Source organism: Lepidochelys kempii, chromosome 3 (genome assembly GCF_965140285.1).
Source record: "Lepidochelys kempii isolate rLepKem1 chromosome 3, rLepKem1.hap1, whole genome shotgun sequence".
Lineage (NCBI taxonomy): Eukaryota > Metazoa > Chordata > Testudines > Cheloniidae > Lepidochelys > Lepidochelys kempii.
The window spans coordinates 142371295-142389869 of NC_136382.1; the positions used below are offsets into that span (position 1 = coordinate 142371295).

The 18575-nt window shown below is 43.4% G+C and overlaps 1 protein-coding gene across 2 annotated transcripts in view; it reads left to right on the forward strand.

Annotated features, from left to right (window-relative positions):
• KIF26B (kinesin family member 26B) overlaps positions 1–18575 on the forward strand; it is a 426862-nt gene that overhangs the window by 329928 nt on the left and 78359 nt on the right. For both annotated transcript variants that reach the window (XR_012158167.2, XM_073338289.2), the window contains exons 9-10: positions 495–678; positions 13305–13464. Coding sequence is in view for 1 of the 2 variants with exons in the window: in XM_073338289.2 (XP_073194390.1) it covers positions 495–678; positions 13305–13464 (344 nt within the window). In the remaining variant the exon portion in view is untranslated. The remainder of the gene's footprint in view (positions 1–494; positions 679–13304; positions 13465–18575) is intronic.

Consider the following 18575-nt stretch of genomic DNA (forward strand, 5'->3'; position numbering starts at 1 on the left):
GCAGTAATCCCACTTTAGCAGAGCAAACACTGTGGTAATGCCTGTTAACTGACAGCTCTGAAATGGAATGGCAATGAACCGCAAACGGTGGTGGTTGTTAAAAACCAACTGCAAGTCCAAGGTAATGTGACATATTACATGGCTTAAGGTTTAGGAAAGTAGTGCAACAGAGACACTTACACGTATCCTTCCATCCCCCTAGGAGTACATCTAGTCCTTAGATTTTCATAGAACTGCAGCCAAAGGTACAGCAATTAGGTACAGCCATACAGTCTCAGGCAAAAGCCTGGACATGGCAATCTATCTTGTGAAGCATCTGGTACTGGCCATGCTTGGTGACAGGACAGCTGAACCCTCGGTCTGATCCAGTATCACAATCCTATGTCCCTAGTACATTTACCTGTGCTTAGACTTCAGGGCACCAAGAATGTTACCTGCTAGTGCTGAAACCCAACAGGGCTGCTTTATTTGCTTTCCCCTGGGTTGTCTTGCAGCTTCAAAACCAGAGTGAGCTCCGTGCCCCCACTGCAGAGAAGGCTGCCTTCTTCCTCGATGCAGCGATAGCCTCCCGCCGAAGCAGCCAGCGAGATTGCGATGAGGAGGACCACAGGAACTCGCACATGCTCTTCACTCTGCACATCTACCAATACCGAATGGAGAAGAGCGGTAAAGGTGGCAGTAAGTCATTCCGTTTTCTTCTGTTTCCTCGCCACGTGCAATTCTATCAACTGGTGTCCTTGAAAAGACGAGGGGCCAAATTGTCTACTGGTGTATGGAGCTATGCCAATATATGCCAGCAGCGTGTTTGGTTCAGTGTTCAGTTGCCTTTGTAATGTGAATTAGTGGGCTGGTCTATACATCTAAATGAAAAACACCATCAGATTTGGCCTTAATTATCACCCTTGCTGGGAGCCTCAGCACAGAGATTAAGGATCAAAAGACCATGAAGACTGAAGGTTCTTCTCATCAGTACGGTATAGCCTAAATTGAGGATAATAATACGACATTCTCTATCGTGTCCATGTAGACTGATAAACTCTGCAGCGCAGGGACTGTTTCTTCCTATATGTTTCTATAGTGCCTAGCACAATAAGGTCAAAATCTCAGAGCTTCTAGGCACTATTGTAAAACAAATAATATTTAGATTGTGAATTCTTTGACTCAGGGACTGCCTCTAAAAAGGCTATGTGTTTTACAGTGCCTGGCACCATGAGGACATGCTCTTGTTTGGTAGGACTACTCTAATACAAATGATAAATAAAAACAATAATTCTCACTCAGTACTTCTTCAGGAAAAATTCCCATTGATTTTGAGGGACTAAGGACTCCTGGCTCTGGACCTGGTTTTTTTTTGTGTTGTTTTTTTTTAATAAATTGCAAACCTGTTTGTTTTCATTGTTTACAGAATTAGCACTTAAGAGGGGTTCTGAGAGCTTTTACAAAGGCATTCCTGTCTGTTGAAAGCATAGGGAAAGCCAAGTATCAAGAAGACAAAAATGCTTCAAAACTGTTACAGGAGAGTCTGTTGCACATATTGTAGCAGTCCCCAGAGCAGGAAGTCGCTGTGAATGCTGTAACGCACCAGCACGGCAACGTGCCAGCTGTCCCGCATGCTCAGAAGCAAACACTGTAGCCATTCCCAGCACTAGACCCTTTGGGTTCCTATAAACGCTTGCCATAAATGAATACAGGGTTGCTTTACTCGGGCTGCCAGAAACAGACATTGCAGTTACCAGTGGCGCTGTGGTCTTGAGTTACAAACAAAAGATAGTAAACACAACACCCAGCAGCTCCCAGTCTAGCCCCTGGGGGGGCCGAACAGTACAGAGAATGAAGGTGGGGCTACTTGGGCCTAGTGCCAGGAGTACTCGCGTTAGAGCCAACAGCATGCTGGCCAGAGTCCAGTCCTTTTTGTCTGACCCATTATCTTGTTCTGACCCATCCATACAAACCACCTCCGCCTTTGCAGCCCGTTGCTTGTTATCCACCACTAACACTGTCCCTCTTCCAAGCAAAAGGCTGCTCCCATTCTGGCTTTCTGCCCTTCAGTCCCAGCTCCCAAGCTGCCCATATTTCTCTCTGCAGCCAGCTCTCAGTTGCTCTTGCTCATACCCAACCTCCAGCTCCCACCTGAGCCCAGGTCCTCTTTAACCGCTGCCAGTATTCCATCCGTAGGGCCCTACCAAATTCACGGCCATGAAAAATGCATCACAGACTGTGAAATCTGGTCTCCAACCCCCCGTGAAATCTGGTCTTTTGTGAGCTTTTACCCTATATTATACAGATTTCATGGGGGAGACCAGCGTTTCTCAAATTGGGGGTCCTGACTCAAAAGGAAGTCGCGGGGGGATCACAAAGTTATTTTAGGGGGGACTCGCAGCATTGCCATCCTTACTTCTGCTCTGTCTTCAGAGCTGGGCAGTCAGAGAGCAGTGGCTGTTGGCTGGGTTTCCAGCTCTGAAAGCAGCACCCTGCCAGCAGCAGCACAGGAGGAAGGGTGGCTATGCCAAACCATGCCACCTTTACTTCTGTGTTGCTGCTGGCAGCGGGTCTGCTTTCAGAGCTGGGCTCCTGGCCAGCAGCTGCCGTTCTCTGGCTGCCCAGCTCTGACAGCAGCACCACCGCCAGCAGCAGCGCAGAAGTAAGGGTAGCAGTACCGCAACCCCCCCTACAATAACCTTGTGACCCCTCACAACCCCTTTTTGGGTCAGGACCCCTACAATTACGACACCGTGAAATTTCAGATTTGAATAGCTGAAATCATAAAATTTACAATTTTAAAAATCCTAGGAGCGTGAAATTGACCAAAATGGACCCTGAATTTGGTAGGGCCCTATCCATCCAGAACAGGAAAGGGATTATGAAGCCCTCTGCTGGCTGAATGTTGCACTGGATACTAACACACCATCCAATAAGGAGCCAGCAGGTTCATTAACATATGTTTAGTGGCTCAGAGCGGGAAAGATTTTCCCCTGTGCTCCAAAATATTCCAGGATATCAAAAACCATTCGCATCCCGAATCAGGATGAAAAGTCAATCTCAAATTATTGCCTACCAAAAATTGGGGAGGGATATCAGTTCAGGTCAATTGCAATGTTTTGTTTCAATAACTTTGAAACATTTTGTTTCAATTTTGACCTTTTTTATTTGATTTATTTTTACTATAATTCGCTTAAATTTTGAAATGAGAAGTCATATCAAACTAAAACCATAATTTTTTGTTTCAAAAATGTTGGAACAAAATGTTTTGACAATTTCAGAACTTTTTCAAAACATTGTAGCTTTGAAAAAATTATCAGAATTGACCCTTTCCCGTGAAAAGTTTTGGTTTTGTTAAATTGGCATTTTCTGATGACAAAATTTCGTCAAAAAAATTCCGACCCTCTATAATGTATAGTTTTTCTGGGCCTAAATAAGCACTGCGGAGACCGTGAATATTTCAGCTTGTGTATCTCTATAGATTATTTGTGTTAGGCAGCAGACTACAATCTAAGATGTCCAAAGAGTGGCCATCATTGCCATATTTATGCCTATAGTTTGAATGCAGCATATTCAAATATTCTGTACTGTATTTAAAATGTAACAGCTATAGTTGCTCAAATGAAAGTGGAAATTGCATTTTGTTTTAGTAATAACCTGTGTGGAATTGGAAGGCAAAATTCAATTAACTAAATGTTTATTAACTAACCACCCTGCAGTGGAAAGGAAGACTGTGAATGCTCAAACTATCTGGTTGTTGGGAAGAAAGAGGACTGGTTTTGAGGGCATTACCATTAAAGTCATTTAATACTCCATGCTTTTTACATATGCACACACACAGCCTGTTTTCAAATACAATTTAAAAAAGAGCTGTGGAGTAAAATTTATTGTTTCCTGATGGCTTTAATGGCTAATTCTAAAAGATTACATGATCCCATAGATTTATAATGTGAGATGCATCATTCCCTAGTTGTAGGTATGTTTTGCTTTCAGGCCATGCCGCCCTGACTGAATGTTTCCATATCTGGGAGACCTAATAAGCCAAGGAGGTCGGATCTAGTTGATGATTGGAGGAGTGTGTGTTTGGGGGGGAAGGGGTTATGCTAGGAAAGGGTTCCTAGTGATGATCAGAGCCTAGTTTGCTGTAGTGAAGCAGTTGTTAGAAAACAATGACAAGATAGTAGTGTTGGTTCAACGAATAGGGTAAAAAAAAGGGGGGGGGCAGCTTTTAGTGAGGCAAAGATCAAAAAGTTTAAGTGTGGTTGTGTTCAGAAAAGTGACTGTAAAAAGGACACTTTGGTACTATACTTACCTAGAGTCCTAATTCACGATAGGCCAGAAGTTGTTGATGTAAGAAGCAGGCACAGTGCCATTGAAATCAATGGAATTATGCCTGCAACGTTACAGGTGGTGGTGGTGTTTTTTTTTTTTAACTGTCAGTACTGCAGAGTCAAGCTGGCCATGGACAATGAAATTTTATGGTATTCATCTTATCTCATCTTCAGCAAAAACTGCCACCTAACTTTGGATTCCAGAATTTTTGGTGGTAAAAAGCATGCAGAATGGAGAACTTCCTTTTCAGATCCCAGATTGAGTGAGTGGTGCCGTCAGCCTAAAAACAAGTCTTGTTTTGACTTGCTGATTCTCTTAAGTTTCTGCACAGAATGTTCTTCTTGCCCACTGGCTACTGGATGATGAGCAGCTGACCTTTACATGTGTGTGAATTTCTCTGAAGGAAAACCTGAAGTTCCTCAGAAACAATCTCAACCTGTTTATCTGAAACTCTCTCTTCAGGCTAACCATATGCAGGAAACATATTTCCAATACCCAGTAGTCTGAGCACCAGAAGTGTTTGTCATGTGTGCCAGTCCTGGCCACTTGGAATAATCACCATCAGCAACCAAACACGGGTCATTGATTCTTCTTAGCAATATCAGTGCATAATATTCACCAAGGCTCATTAACTGACTTCCATAGATAACATGTGCCAAGATACAGTGACTGCTATAGGGTTCAGTTTGACTAATTTCAGTACCTTGGTCCAAATCTGGCCACCAAAATTAACTTCTAATCATCAGACTTTCCATTTTCACTTTTACTTGGTGATGATCAGTGAAATTCAACCAGAATCTGAAGCTGTGAACTTTTGGGTATTACTTTTATATTCCGTAGTAATCACTTTCCACTGACAAACTGAGTTTAAAAAAAAAACAACCCCCCCCCCCCAAGAATAAGGATACAATCTTTCATACACTGTGTGAAAGAGTGTGTTGGATTACATTAACCAAAATGATCTTTCTTATGGATTGTGCAGTCCTTGGCTTAGCAAACTGTTTATATAAATCACTCTATCTGAAGCTCCCCGTTGGCTTTTGTAGGAATTTCCCATCTATTCTTCCGTGTCCCTGCCCCCATTCCTGTACAGACTGGGAAATGGTGTCTAGAGGTTCTGGAGCCATTGTTGCTGTAGTCCAGAGGGTAGGACCCAAAGGGGCTCAGTTCAGTGTTCTTGGAACTAGCACATTCCAAAGGGGGTTACACAGAGATTTCGTAGGAGTCCACTCTCCACTTACATAGCTGAAATGCTGTTCCACGTTTTTAGGTGAAAATAATTTCTCTTGGTGGACTCAAAGCAGCAGTACATACTACATTTGAGTTTAAGGTTAAGTTTTTTTCTGTGACACAGTTCTTAGTTCTGGAATTCTGGTTCTACGTACATAACTATCTCTCCTGATAGATGGCTCCCAGAATGACAGGCTGTGAAGAACAATTTAGGACAAGCCAAAAATCAGATACATTTTCTCCTTCTCTGTTTTCTGAAGTGAATTGTACATCTTGCAACTAGGATGTTTGCTTGGGGTATAAAGTGATTCATAAGCACTTCAGTCAAGTCCTCATAGTTCATATCAGCCAGTATTTAATGGAAATAAAACTTTTTCAAGAGAGAAAATGTCCCTTTATCAACCATTTACAACAGCTGATCTTGCAAATATGCTCAGTGCCATTGGCATAAAAATATTGCTTTTCACATGCACTTCAAATCCTCTCCTTTTCTCATCAAAATGGTAACTGTCCATTTTTCCATCGGGGGCCATTTTTCCTTTCATTTTTAACCACAGACTTCTTCCTGATGCTGCCACACTGATAACTTTGTTCTTTCTAAAAGGATCCCATCACAAAGATATAACACTCTCACCAATAGCTTTTTCCCCCATGTCTTCCATAAATCCAGTGAGCCAGCCATTCCTTTTTAATCAACCCCCATGCCTTTCATTGAATCAAAATAACAAGTGAGCGCAATAATGATTAGGTCTTGATTGACAAACGACAGCTGACAATTCAGTCTTCGATTCAGTCTGTTCAACCCAAAAGGAATTGTGGGGAGGTTGGTCTCTTTTTTTTCGTGTTTTTACCCTTTTTGTTTGTTTGTTTTAAAATAAATGTAGCTAAATTTCAAAACAAAATGCTGTTTTGAAACAAAAAGTCAAAGCATTTTTGTTTTAAAGATGTCGAAACAAAATGTTTTGATTTTTTTAAAATTTGTTTTCATTTTTTGGCCTAAACTATTTATTGAATTTGATCTGAATTCATGAATAATTTCAGTAGACCTGAAATGACATTTGTCATTGAATAAAATATTCATATGAAAAATGTTGCCCATCTCTATAGTAACCCCATACAGTCACCACAGTTCTTCAACCTTCCCTATATACTGCATTCATTCACGAAGCCTGCTGCAGGTCCATTTATCAAATGGTATCTGAAATGGCAGGGTTGTTATTTCAGCGTTTGCTGCAGGCTTTACAGTATAACAGTTCACTAATTAGTCCAAAATACAGCTCCTCACCTTGAACCACTGAAATATAACAGGGACAATATTTATGAAAATAATCTACAGAAAACTGTAAACAGTTCTTTTAATGGTACTTTAAATTGTGGTTACTTTAAAATGCTGCTGTATCCTGAAAAGTGATTCTGTAAAACTGCCAATGGTTCCCTGCTTGTGTCTTGATTACTCCATATCAATTCTGCTAATTTTGCTACCGAAAATATGTTACTTTTAGAACTACAAGTCCTTCATATTCAACCTGGGAAAGTCAAGCTAGGTTCCTTTCTCCTTGTGCATCATCACTGGTACAAAGTTCTACAAGAGCACTCATATCCTCAGTTACACTTGTATGCTCTATTGGAGATTAATGTGCTTATATAGGAACAGTTGAGAGTTTAAATTGAAGACCGTAGGATTGCACAAGTACAAATATGGACATAATTTGGCTGCAGAACCTTTATATCACTGGCGGTGATGCCTGTGTTGTAAAGAACTTAACTTCAAGTCGAGTTTGCAGGGCTGACAGGTTGAAAATGCATCTTCCAACTTGTAAATTGAGCATATAGGAAATCAGCATGGCACAATAAATGCTGAAACTGTACAATGCTGCTTTTACAGATTTACTTTTCAGGGTAGAATATCAGTTTAAAGGAGTACTGTTAACACTAGTAGAGCCAAAATTTGACCTCTCCTTCCTTCCTTCCATCTGTACTCCCAAAGTCCTTGAAATTTGTTTCTTAGGCCTGGTCTACACTAAAAAGTTAGGTCGAAGGAAACCGCCTTAAGTCGACCTGTTAACGTATGTGTCTACACTACCGGGTTCTTTACGCCGACCTAAGTTGCCTCTAATGTCGACTTCTGTAATCCACCTCTGCGAGAGGCATAGCGCTTAATTCGATTTTAGGGTCGACTGCGAGGTAGTGCAGATGCAGTGTTGTGTGATTCAACATAATTGGCCTCCAGGTGGTGTCCCACAATGCTCATCTGTGACCACTCTGGAGATCATTCTCAACTCCGCTGCACTGCAGTCAGGTACACAGGAAACAGCCCCTCCCCTGCTCAAGCCACGGGAATTTTTGACTTCCCATTTCCTGTTTGATCAGCATTGGGAACGTGCCAGCTTGAGCACCGCTGATCACGGAGACTACACGCCCCAAACGTGCTCCAGCCTGGTCTGCACAGGAGGTGGTGGATCTCCTCGCTGTGTGGGGAGAAGAGTCTGTGCAGACAGAGCTCCGATCCAGAAAACACTGACATCTATGCAAAGATCATTCGTGGAATGGGGGAGAAGGGCTACACGAGGGGGACACAGCAGTGCAGTGTGAAAATAAAAGAACTTCGCCAAGCGTACCAGGAGGCAAGGGAGGTGAACAGTCGCTCTGGTGCTGAACCCCACACATGCTGGTTCTACAAAAAGCTGCATGTGATTCTCGGGGGTGACCCTACCAGCACTCCCACAAGCAACAGGGACACCTCACAGGTGTGTGAGTCTAGGGACAACAAAGAGGATGATACGGTGGATGAGGAGGAGGAGGAGGAGAATGGGAGACAGGCGAGCAGTGGATCCATTCTCCCCGAGAGCCAGGAAATATTTTTAACCCTGGAGCCCTGTGGATCACAGGACATCACGGTGGCTGACCATGATGCCAGGGAAGGCACCTATCGTGAGTCTACAGTTATAATCAAAGTCCAGTTAAACTTTAGCAGGCGCACACATTCAGTTTTATTGCATGTTTACTGTGAAGAAAAAGCGAGGTGCTGTGGTTTTCTGCTTACAAGAGGCTGCTCCAGCTACACAGAGGGTGGCCCCCAGAAAAGACTGTTTATATGGACTGGGATAGCCCAGGAATCCTCCATGGATATCTCTAGGAAACTTTCATGGAGGTACTCTGCAATCCTTTGCAGAAGGTTTCTGGACAAGGCAGTCTTATTTCTTCCACCATGGTAGGACACTTTCCCACGCAACTCCTGAATTAATTCTGCTGGCATCATTGTGGTACACAGCATAAGGACCGGGTTGATACCCAGACGCTTGCAGCATCTCCTGCCTTTCCGCCTCTGTTACCCTCAGGAGACTGATATCACATAGGGTCGCCTAGGGGAAACAGGAGAATTTCTCATTAAAAGTGCTCTTACAAGAAAAAAAGGGCATGTAGACCCCCTCCCACACACACACACATTCCGGATCGCTAAACCACACGGCTGCTAATGTGCCTTTACTGTGCTCGGCAAGTAGCTTAAAGTGGCTGATAGGGGACTGGGGCCCCACCTGAGAGATTCCGCAATTTGGGAGTGAAAACGTTCCCCTTCCCCCCGCCCAGTTCGTAAATAGCTTCCCATTGTGCTATGGGGAGGGGCGATTGTTTGACTAGCTACCTCTGGTTCTGACATGAGCCTGCCATAAACTTCATTCAAAGTGCTGTCACCCATGACCCGGGGGGGGGGGGGGGCTATTCACCATGTCTGGAGCAGTAAAATGGCACAGTGAATGGTTACAGATTCTGATTATGTTATGGCTTGCACCTAGTGTAATAAGGTTTTTTTTTTGTTTTAATGAAAATGGCCTTGTTATGGAAACATTTTATTCATGTACAATGGCTCCTTTATTTTTTCCCATGACTAACAACTGGAAATGTGTCCTTCAGTGTGACATCAACACCTGAAAGCAGACTTTCGCTATTAGAAGAAGGAGAAAGAGAACGTGGGAGGACATGTTCACCGAGATAATGAATGCCTCCGGGGTACCTGACACAGAGCTGAGAGCGTGGAGGATTTCACTGTCTGAGAATTTAGACATGGACATGGAGAGCGGGAAAGCTCCTTGTGAGCGAGAGCATGCGGCGCAGGAGGTGCTTTTGATTATGAGGGACCAAGCAGACATGTTGAGGCATCTGGTTGAACTGCAGGAACAGAAGCAGGAGGGGAGAGTCCCTCTGCAGACCCTGGTGGACAGCCAGCCAGCATCACCTGGTGCAGAATCACCCTCCCCAAAGCGTTCCCTGAGGCATGGGCGAAAAGTCCATTTTCCCTTTCACATAACTCAGGGGGAGGGTACAAGGACCAGAAGGCGTCCATTCCCAGGTCTTTGATGGTCTGGAGTACGGTATTATGTTACACAGCTGAAATGTTGCCCACATGCTCAGGGTTCAGCTGATCACCATATTTGGGGTCGGGAAGGAATTTTCCTCCAGGGCAGATTGGAAGAGGCCCTGGGCGGTTTTCACCTTCCTCTACAGCATGGGGCACGGATCACTTGCTGGAGGATTCTCTGCACCTTGAAGTCTTTAAACCATGATTTGAGACCTTCAATAGCTCAGACATAGGTGAGAGGTTTATTGTAGGATTGGGTGGGTAAGATTCTGTGGCCTGCATTGTGCAGGAGGTCAGATTAGATTATCATAATGGTCCCTTCTGACCTTAATGTCTATGAGTCTATGTTTCTCCCCTTCCAACTTTACAACCCCTTTTCCCCAAGGTTACCTTTTTTTTGTTCTCCCTCTACTTATGTTTGTTAAATAAAGTAAATGGATTTGAGAAATAAATGTTCTTTATTAAATAGAAGCAGTGGGCTTGGGTCGGGGGTTGGCTTTACAGGGACAGCGATACAAGGCAGGTGAAGATTTGGAAAAGCACAATGCACATGAGCAGCTCCCATTACTTATGGCTCATTATTGAAATGGCTTTTCAAAGCCTCGCAGATACACAGCCCCTTGTTGTTGTGCTCTTCTTATTGCCCTGGTGTCTGGCTGCTCAAAAATGACTGCCATGTGATCTGTCTCAACTGCCCACCCTTGCGGAAAATGTTCCCCCTTTTTTCACAAATATTATGCAGTACACAGTAGGCAGCTATAACCATGGGCATGTTCTCTTCACTAAGGTCCAACCTTGTTAGTAAACTTCTCCAGTGCCCTTTCAAATGACCAAAAGCACATTCAACCACCATTCTGCACTTGCTGAGCCTATAGTTGAACTGTTCCTTACTGCTGTCCAGACGGCCAATGTATGGCTTCATGAACCAGGGGAGCAAGGGGTAGGCTGGGTCCCCCAGGATAACTATGAGCACTTCAATATCGTCAATGTTCATTTTGTGGTCTGGAAAGAAAGTCCTGGATTGCAGCTTCTTGAACAGACCCGAGTTCCTAAAGATGCGCGCATCATGAACCTTTCCCGACCATCCTACATCGATGTCGGTGAAACGCCCCCTGTGATCCACCAGCGTTTGGAACAGCATTGAAAAGTATCTGTTTCAGTTTATGTACTCTCTGGCAAGGTGCTCTGGTGCCAGGATGGGTGTCATCTATTACCCCACCGCAATTAGGGAACCCCATCATGGCAAAACAATCCACTATGTCCTGCACATTTCCCAGGCTCACTACCCTTCATAGAAGAAGTCGATTAATGGCCCTGCACACTTGGAGCACAGCAGCTCCCACGATTGATTTACCTACTCCAGATTGATTCCTCACTGACCGGTAACTGTCTGGCGTTGCAAGATTACAAATAGCACTCACTTCTCCACTGTCAGAGCAGCTCTCATTTTTGTGTTGCTGAACTGCAGGGCAGGGAAAAGCTCTGCACAAAGTTCCTGGAAGGTGGCCTTCTGCATTCGAAAGTTCTGCAGCCACTCCTCGTCATCCCATACCTGGAAAACAATGCAGTCCCACCAGTCAGTGCTTGTTTCACGGGACCAGAAACGGCGCTCAACAGAGTGCAGCTGCTCTGTAACTGCCAGCAGCAACTGTGAATTGTTTTTTTCAATGGCGTGCAGCAGGGCTGCTTGCAGGACATCGCTATGTTCCGCTCAGTGGACCCTACTTCGGCTCTGGAAATACTGCAGGAGAAGGCGTGAGGTGTTTGAGATGCTCACAGCAAGAGTGCACAACTGAGCAGGTTCCATGCTTCTGTGGTCATGGTGTACACATAGTGGTTTTAAGGTCCGAAAACCACTGGGTTGTTTGCTGTTGAGCACAGTGCATCATGGGATGCTGACACAATGTTCACATTCTCCCATGCCACAGTGTTTTGGCCCCACGAGGCATTCCACAAACTTCTCAAAACACACTGCGGCAAGGTGCACTTCGGGATAGCTACCCACGATGCACTGCTTTGTGCATCAATGTAGGCACTGCATTGAGATAATGAGCATGGTGTGGCCATGCACAATTGGCTTGCTTAATTCGGAGGCTCGAGGTCGAATTAGATAAAGTCAACTTAATTTTGTAGTGTAGACAAGCGATTAGTATGTGCTTTGTTTTCTTGGAATAAGTGTTGCAATGCTCTTTTTTCCTTTAAAGCCCATAAACAGTGCCACCATTCCTATAGTAGCAACAAATCTGTGCTCATAATGGATGGAAAAATATAAAGGAAAAACAAATTTAATTCTCTAATTTCCAGGGTGATTTGGATAGTAGTATTCATTTTGCAATTATGAAAAATTAGTTATGAAAAATATTTTGAATAATGCCCTTCTGATGTCTAAGGTGTACTAGTAGAGCCATGTGGAGTGATAGCTTGTAACTCAGGTATGTCTTTAAGTCGTCTCTGAGTACTCCTCATAAATATACCTTCAGAACCATTGGAAAGCTGAACATTTTTCAAGTAAAGCTGAATATTCTACAAAGTTTGGTGGATTTCTATTGATTTTGGACATCAGGAACTCAAGAGGGGATGGTGAAGTAAGGGAAAGATTGAAACTGCATCAGAACCTTTGTCCACGAACCGGCCTCTCAAGCTGTAGATCAGTGGCCAGATCTCCATTTCTGACAAAGGAGATTGAAGGGCCAATAGCACAGAGGACAACTCGGGTATGGACTAGTGCAGGGGTTCTCAAACTGTGGGTCAAGACCCCAAAGTGGGTCGCAACCAAATTTTAATGGGGTCGCCAAGGCTGGGGCCCAGGGCTGAAACCAGAGCCCAACCACCTAGTGCTGAAACCAAAGCCCAAGGGCTTCAGCCCTGGGCAGGGGGGCTAAGGTTACATGCCCCCTCCCTCTGCCTGCCCAGGGCAGAAGCCCTGGGGCAGCTTCCCCCCCTCCCTCCCGGGGCTGCGGGGCTTGGGCGGGCTTAGGCTTCAGTCACCTCTTCTGGGGTCGTGTAGTAATTTTTGTTGTTAGACAGGGGTCACGGTGCAATGAAGTTTGAGAACTGCTGGATTCGTGGAATCACTAAAAAAAAAAAAATGGCACAACAGTGACTCCTACAGAGTGAAGCCTGCAGGATTTGTGATTGCTGCTAATGCCGGCAGTTTTTAAACAGGTCAGCAATGAACAGCAATCTACAGCTGTGAGTGGTGGAAATGAGTTAACAGGACTCCTACCGTTTGTTACTGCTCACATTACTGAGATGCGGTTTCTGAACTGTTTCCCCTTAATAGGTCATGATGAGCAATGGCTTTTGCTTTCGGGGGAAACTTTCTTTCCAGGAGCTGCATTTAGAGTAACTCATCAGAGGCACGATGCTAACTGCTCTCCTTCTCTCCGATCTTCATTTATGGCAGTGTCCGGAGGTCGCAGCCGCTTACATCTCATTGACCTGGGTAGCTGTGTGAAAGTGCTCAGCAAAAACCGAGAGGGAGGCTCCGGACTCTGTCTTTCGCTGTCAGCACTCGGCAATGTCATCCTTGCCCTCGTCAACGGCAGCAAACACATCCCATACAAGTAAGTGATAGTCTTATGTTAGGCATAGTGGATGGTGATGAGTGCCTTTCTGTGGTGTTAGCTGTTTGTTTTTGTGGTGGGGTTGAATAGCAGTGCTCAGGAAGGATAGAGAAATGAATGATAGAAAACTGTGGGCCAGATTGAGCACCCTTTGAAGTAAATGGCAAAATGTGTATAGGGCTCAGTGGCTGTATGATATCTGCCAGCTAGATGGAGCAGAGAGATTTCAGTTCTGAACCTTGTGCTTTCAATGATCAGGGCAGAGTTTCTCCATCTCCTTTGCACATGGTGCTTGCACAAGTTTGGGTTCCCTACATATAAGACAATTCTGACTGTGTCGACATTATATTTTTCCTGAAGCAGATCCCACTGAGTGAATCCTCCCTCCCCTAAAGAAGGGTGGTGGTGGTGGTGGTGGTGGTTTCAAAGATAACAGCCAGTAGGGACAGAGCCATGTTGACATGGAGACCCAGGGGACTGAAAATTGGTGCAGTGGTCCTGGTGTCCAGAGGTGCTCGAAGATTTGTGGCCATCTCAAGGCATCTGAGACATTAGAATGCAAAAACTCCCTGTTTGCTCCACAGGTACACACTTTGCTCCCTTTATGGAACAATTTGGAGGATGCTGCAAGCTGGAACTCATATGATTTTCTATTTCCAAAGTGGATTTTAGCCTCTCAGGAGGTAACACATGCATCACACTGAAAATGCAGCATTGTTACAAGGTTTAGTTACTGCATTTCAAAAGTTTCTTGACTTTTTCCTAGTCTTGTGCGAATCTGAGTGTCACCTTATCAGCTTGCAAAAAAAGATGCATTCTGTTTGGTCATGCCAGACAACTAAACTGTGCTGTTTCAGCTAGTTTCTGGGAAATCAGAGAAAATGTGTACATAGAGGATATGTTTTGTCCTCATTTCTCTTCATCATTATCTCTGGCCATTTGTCATGTCTGCGAGTCTGAAAGCAAGTTTGGATTCATTAGTCTGCAGTCACACAGACTCCTTATCCATATCCTAAATGATTCTGACTTTGTGAATCATATGGCTTTCTTAGTAGAGAGCATAAACCATAGGTAGCAGCATCTAGAGCTTTCAGGTCTTAGTGTCATGAGCAAAGAGTAATCGTCTAGTCAACATCCTATACTGTGGAGTCTGGATGAATGTTGCCATTCATGAAGGAAACATTGAAGAGGGTCGGGGTGGGAGGATGTATCAGGGAAAGTTGTGTGAGCTATTCATAAGAAATAATTCATTCCCTGAATTTCACCTTTCTTACGGTCCAGAGTCCACAAACAGATAATCCTTTTTGCAAATGTATTCGTGATTTGAAGTTATTCTCAAGTTTTATTTATTTTTTGTCTTGGTATTGGACTTTCAGAATTCAAGCTTAACTGTGATTGGTCACATAGGTCAAATGGCTTGTTTCTCTTCCTGGCTTGGATGATCATAACTCTAGTAATCAGGTTGTGAAATTGGTTTGAAAAGCTAATATAACATTTGTTTCCCATCACTACTTGGCTGTGTGAACTTAAAATCTGCTTTTCACAAATAGTCATGTTACCAGAACTCACACTCAAAAGGGCCAAATGAACTCATATAAAAATATCAATGAATATTCCTGGAACATCTTGTGGAGCATTTGCCTAGCTCTGATATGAAAATGTCCTGTATGTCATACTTGACAGTGCAGCTTAATGTATGTTTGAAAAATAGATCACTTTTCTTGTCGATGTTTGTGGGTTGAAAGGAAGGCAGGCTGAAGGACTGGTAGAGGGTGTTTGTTAGTCATGCTCCCTAGGCTAGGACTATAGATACGTAAAATAGTTACCAAATAGAACAGCTGTCTTTCTTGGCAATGTGTGCTAGGAGAAAGGCAACAGCAAAAGTGCCTTCTACTTGCTACTCTGGCAGTCTCTCATTGCAGTGATTCCCAGCTGTTATACTGTACTACTTTAGGGTTTACATAGACTCAGAGGTGCCAGCACACTTGCTCATGTTTGTGTTTATCTAGTGAAAAGCAGCTAAAGCTCCTTCTTGTTCTGCATTTCCTCCAGAATCTGTTGATAAAAGAAAAGCATAAATGGTTTGCCGGCTGTCAATGAGACACAGCCCTCTTAAAATACTTTCCAAGGAGCCTTTTAAATTTCATATTAGAATACACGCTAACATATTTGGGGCCAGATTGCCTGTAGCTCTGCCAGGGGCAGTGGGAGAGAGGAAGGAGCTTCCCCCCCTTGCACACCCCATGGAACAGTGAGGGAAATTGGAGTTCCTGTGCTTGGGAGAGTGCAGACGCTGCTGATTCCATGCCCTAGCAAGAGTGCGATTGCCCCAGAGTGGAAAGGTGAGGCGGGGAGGCATGTCCATGGTGCATCATAGGGAGTGGATTGCACTGTTCTAAAGGGTGTTATAACCTGTACATTCACTCCCCTCCCTTTCCCCTTCAAATGGTGTGTCTTAACAATACCCCTTTCCTGGTGCTGCCTCTGGCTCTGTGTGCTCCAGTCTAGCCTGTTTAACTTAGAGGTTTTACCTTTCTTCAGGGTGACACATTATTTCATTGTTGAGGGTAAGCTGTGAGCCTAACGATGTGTGAACTTACGTCTTGCAAATGGTACTCTAATATTAACACACGTTTTCTTATGTGACAGAGTGATGCTGTATGTGAAGTCAGCAAATGTCCATAAAACAGCACACAGACAAAGCATCCTATTAGTATTTGTGTTATTAAACAGCCATTGGTATTTATATGGCAATCTATCAATATACTCCATATGGTTTCTTGGGAACCCCAATATACTGTAAAATCTCAGAACAGGCTTATCCCATATCTTACCACACAACTTAGATCAGATAATGACAAATGATGTTCATTTTTCTCAGTGAAGCAAGTCCATTCTCCACACTGTAAAGTGCTGAGAACCCTCAACTTCCATTCAATGCTATATCAAGCCCCATGTCTGCAAGATGAAGTATGAAAAACAATGGTCTAAATTTATAGCTGGGGTAAGCACTCAGCTAAATTGACTTCAGTGGAGTGTGTATGTTTATGCGAGGAACAAACATGTCCTTGTGTCTGCAGTCTTCATGAAAAAATATTTCCTAGTGCCTAAATATGCTTTGAATGTTTCTTCATATCCATGTGGCTATGGAATTTCAGAAGCCAGGGAGTTGGAAGCAGATTTTCTTGCCAAAGAAAAACAGATTGGAAGCAATAACACAGACTGTTATTAACTTCAGCATAAACTCAGTTAATGTAGATTAACATAGCAATGTAGGAATTCTCAAATCAGATCGGATACCTGGTATCCTGCCTCCGATCTTGGTCAGTCCTGGGAGCTTCAGAGGAAGGTGCAAGAATCCTCATTATAGACCACCACATGTAGTTAATGATCCGTTTGTGCTCTGAAGTATGAATATATATCCCATATTATCCAATTTAATGCAACTCTGAGTTTTCTTATTATCCATATAAATATCTAGTCCTTTCAAAAATCTTACTAAGCTCTTGGCCCCCATGATATCTGTGGCAATGAGTTCCAGCTAATTATGCACTGGGTGAAAGATATTATTTCCCTCTATCAGTTTTACATGTGTTGCCTTTCAATTTCATCAGTGTCCCCTGGTTCTGACATTATGCATATCTCCCTCAGAAGAGTGGGAGAGGATTGTTTCCTTTGCTTGAATATAAAATAGTTGCATAAAAAGTATAAAGATTCACACACGCTCCAACAAGCTGAAGGAACAAAACTCCAGCACTGAGCATGTTTTAGAGGACTTAAGTGTGCTACGGGAAGAAGGTTTTGCTAAGATGCGTGCAGTAATTGTTACTGTTTTAAAGTGTTCAGATTTACAAAAGTGCTGTGTTATCTGCCTCTGATTTCAAAGATGAATGTGTTTAAACCCTCAAATGAATACCCATTTGCACAAACTCCAGATACCAGTTTATAGAGCTCACTGTTCAAAAAGGACCCTGGTTGCTAGGCAACAGTAGTGGTGATAATTCATGGTAATGCCTTGTTGGAAATAATCATTTTTACACATTTTAATGACTTTGATAATACAAGAAAACAGTGTTTAGAAAAGTGCAGGGATATATGAATTCCTTTCTCAGAAATCTCAGCTGATTTTATTTTATTTAATAGATCTTGTCTGTAAATTCACTCTTTACATTTGTTTGCGTTCCTGGAAGCATCCTGTTTGTTGAGCTACTGATGCTTATCCAGTAAGGCAGCATGGTCTAGTAGGCACGTGGATGAGAGTGAAGAAACCTGGGAATTCCTTGCACTGCCACAGACTTGTATATTTATCAATCTGCGTAGGTTGCCCACGTCGCTGCAGTATGTGAGTGCCTCTTAAATGCTGGAGGATGATGAGTATTATTACTATAGGCAGGAAACTGAGGTACAAAGAGATTAAGTGGTTTGCCCAAGAATACACAGGAAGTCTGCCGCAGAGCCAAGAACGGAACCCAGATCTCTTGAGTCTCAGTCTAGTGCCTTAACCATAAGACCATCTTTTCTCTCTTACTGTGTTACTTGGGCAAGTCACTTAACCCTATTCGTTCCTTAGTTTCCCATAAAATAGGGATACTGATACTCCACCCCACTTTGTAAAGGGCATTGAGATCTGTGGGTGAAAAGCACTGCATAAAAGCTGAGTATACAAATATAGGCTGGGCCGGTTCTTCATTGTTATGTGATTTTTACACTGGTGTGACTACGTTGGAATCAAAGGGAAGCTGACCTGTTGTTTAGCGAAAGACAGTCTATCACTATAGAAAGGGAAGAGGGAAAACTGTTTTGAGCTCATTTATCATGGTATAAGAATTTCCCCTAAGCAATATGGGGTATGTTAAATTTATCATTTGAAATTGTTCCTTTCTAGTCATGGGAGAAAAGGAAAAATGATTATTTGAATGTATACGAAGAGTCCACTTATGTTCTCAGTTACATGTGTGCACATCCTGAGTGGCTCTTTTGAAGCCAGTGGAGATATAGCAGTGTAAAAGCTGGCATGGGAGGAGAATCAGGGATGAAGTGTCTGTTGTATTGCATGCATTGTCATGGCATTTGTTGCGTGAGTTCGATTTATACCTCTCTGTGCTCTACAG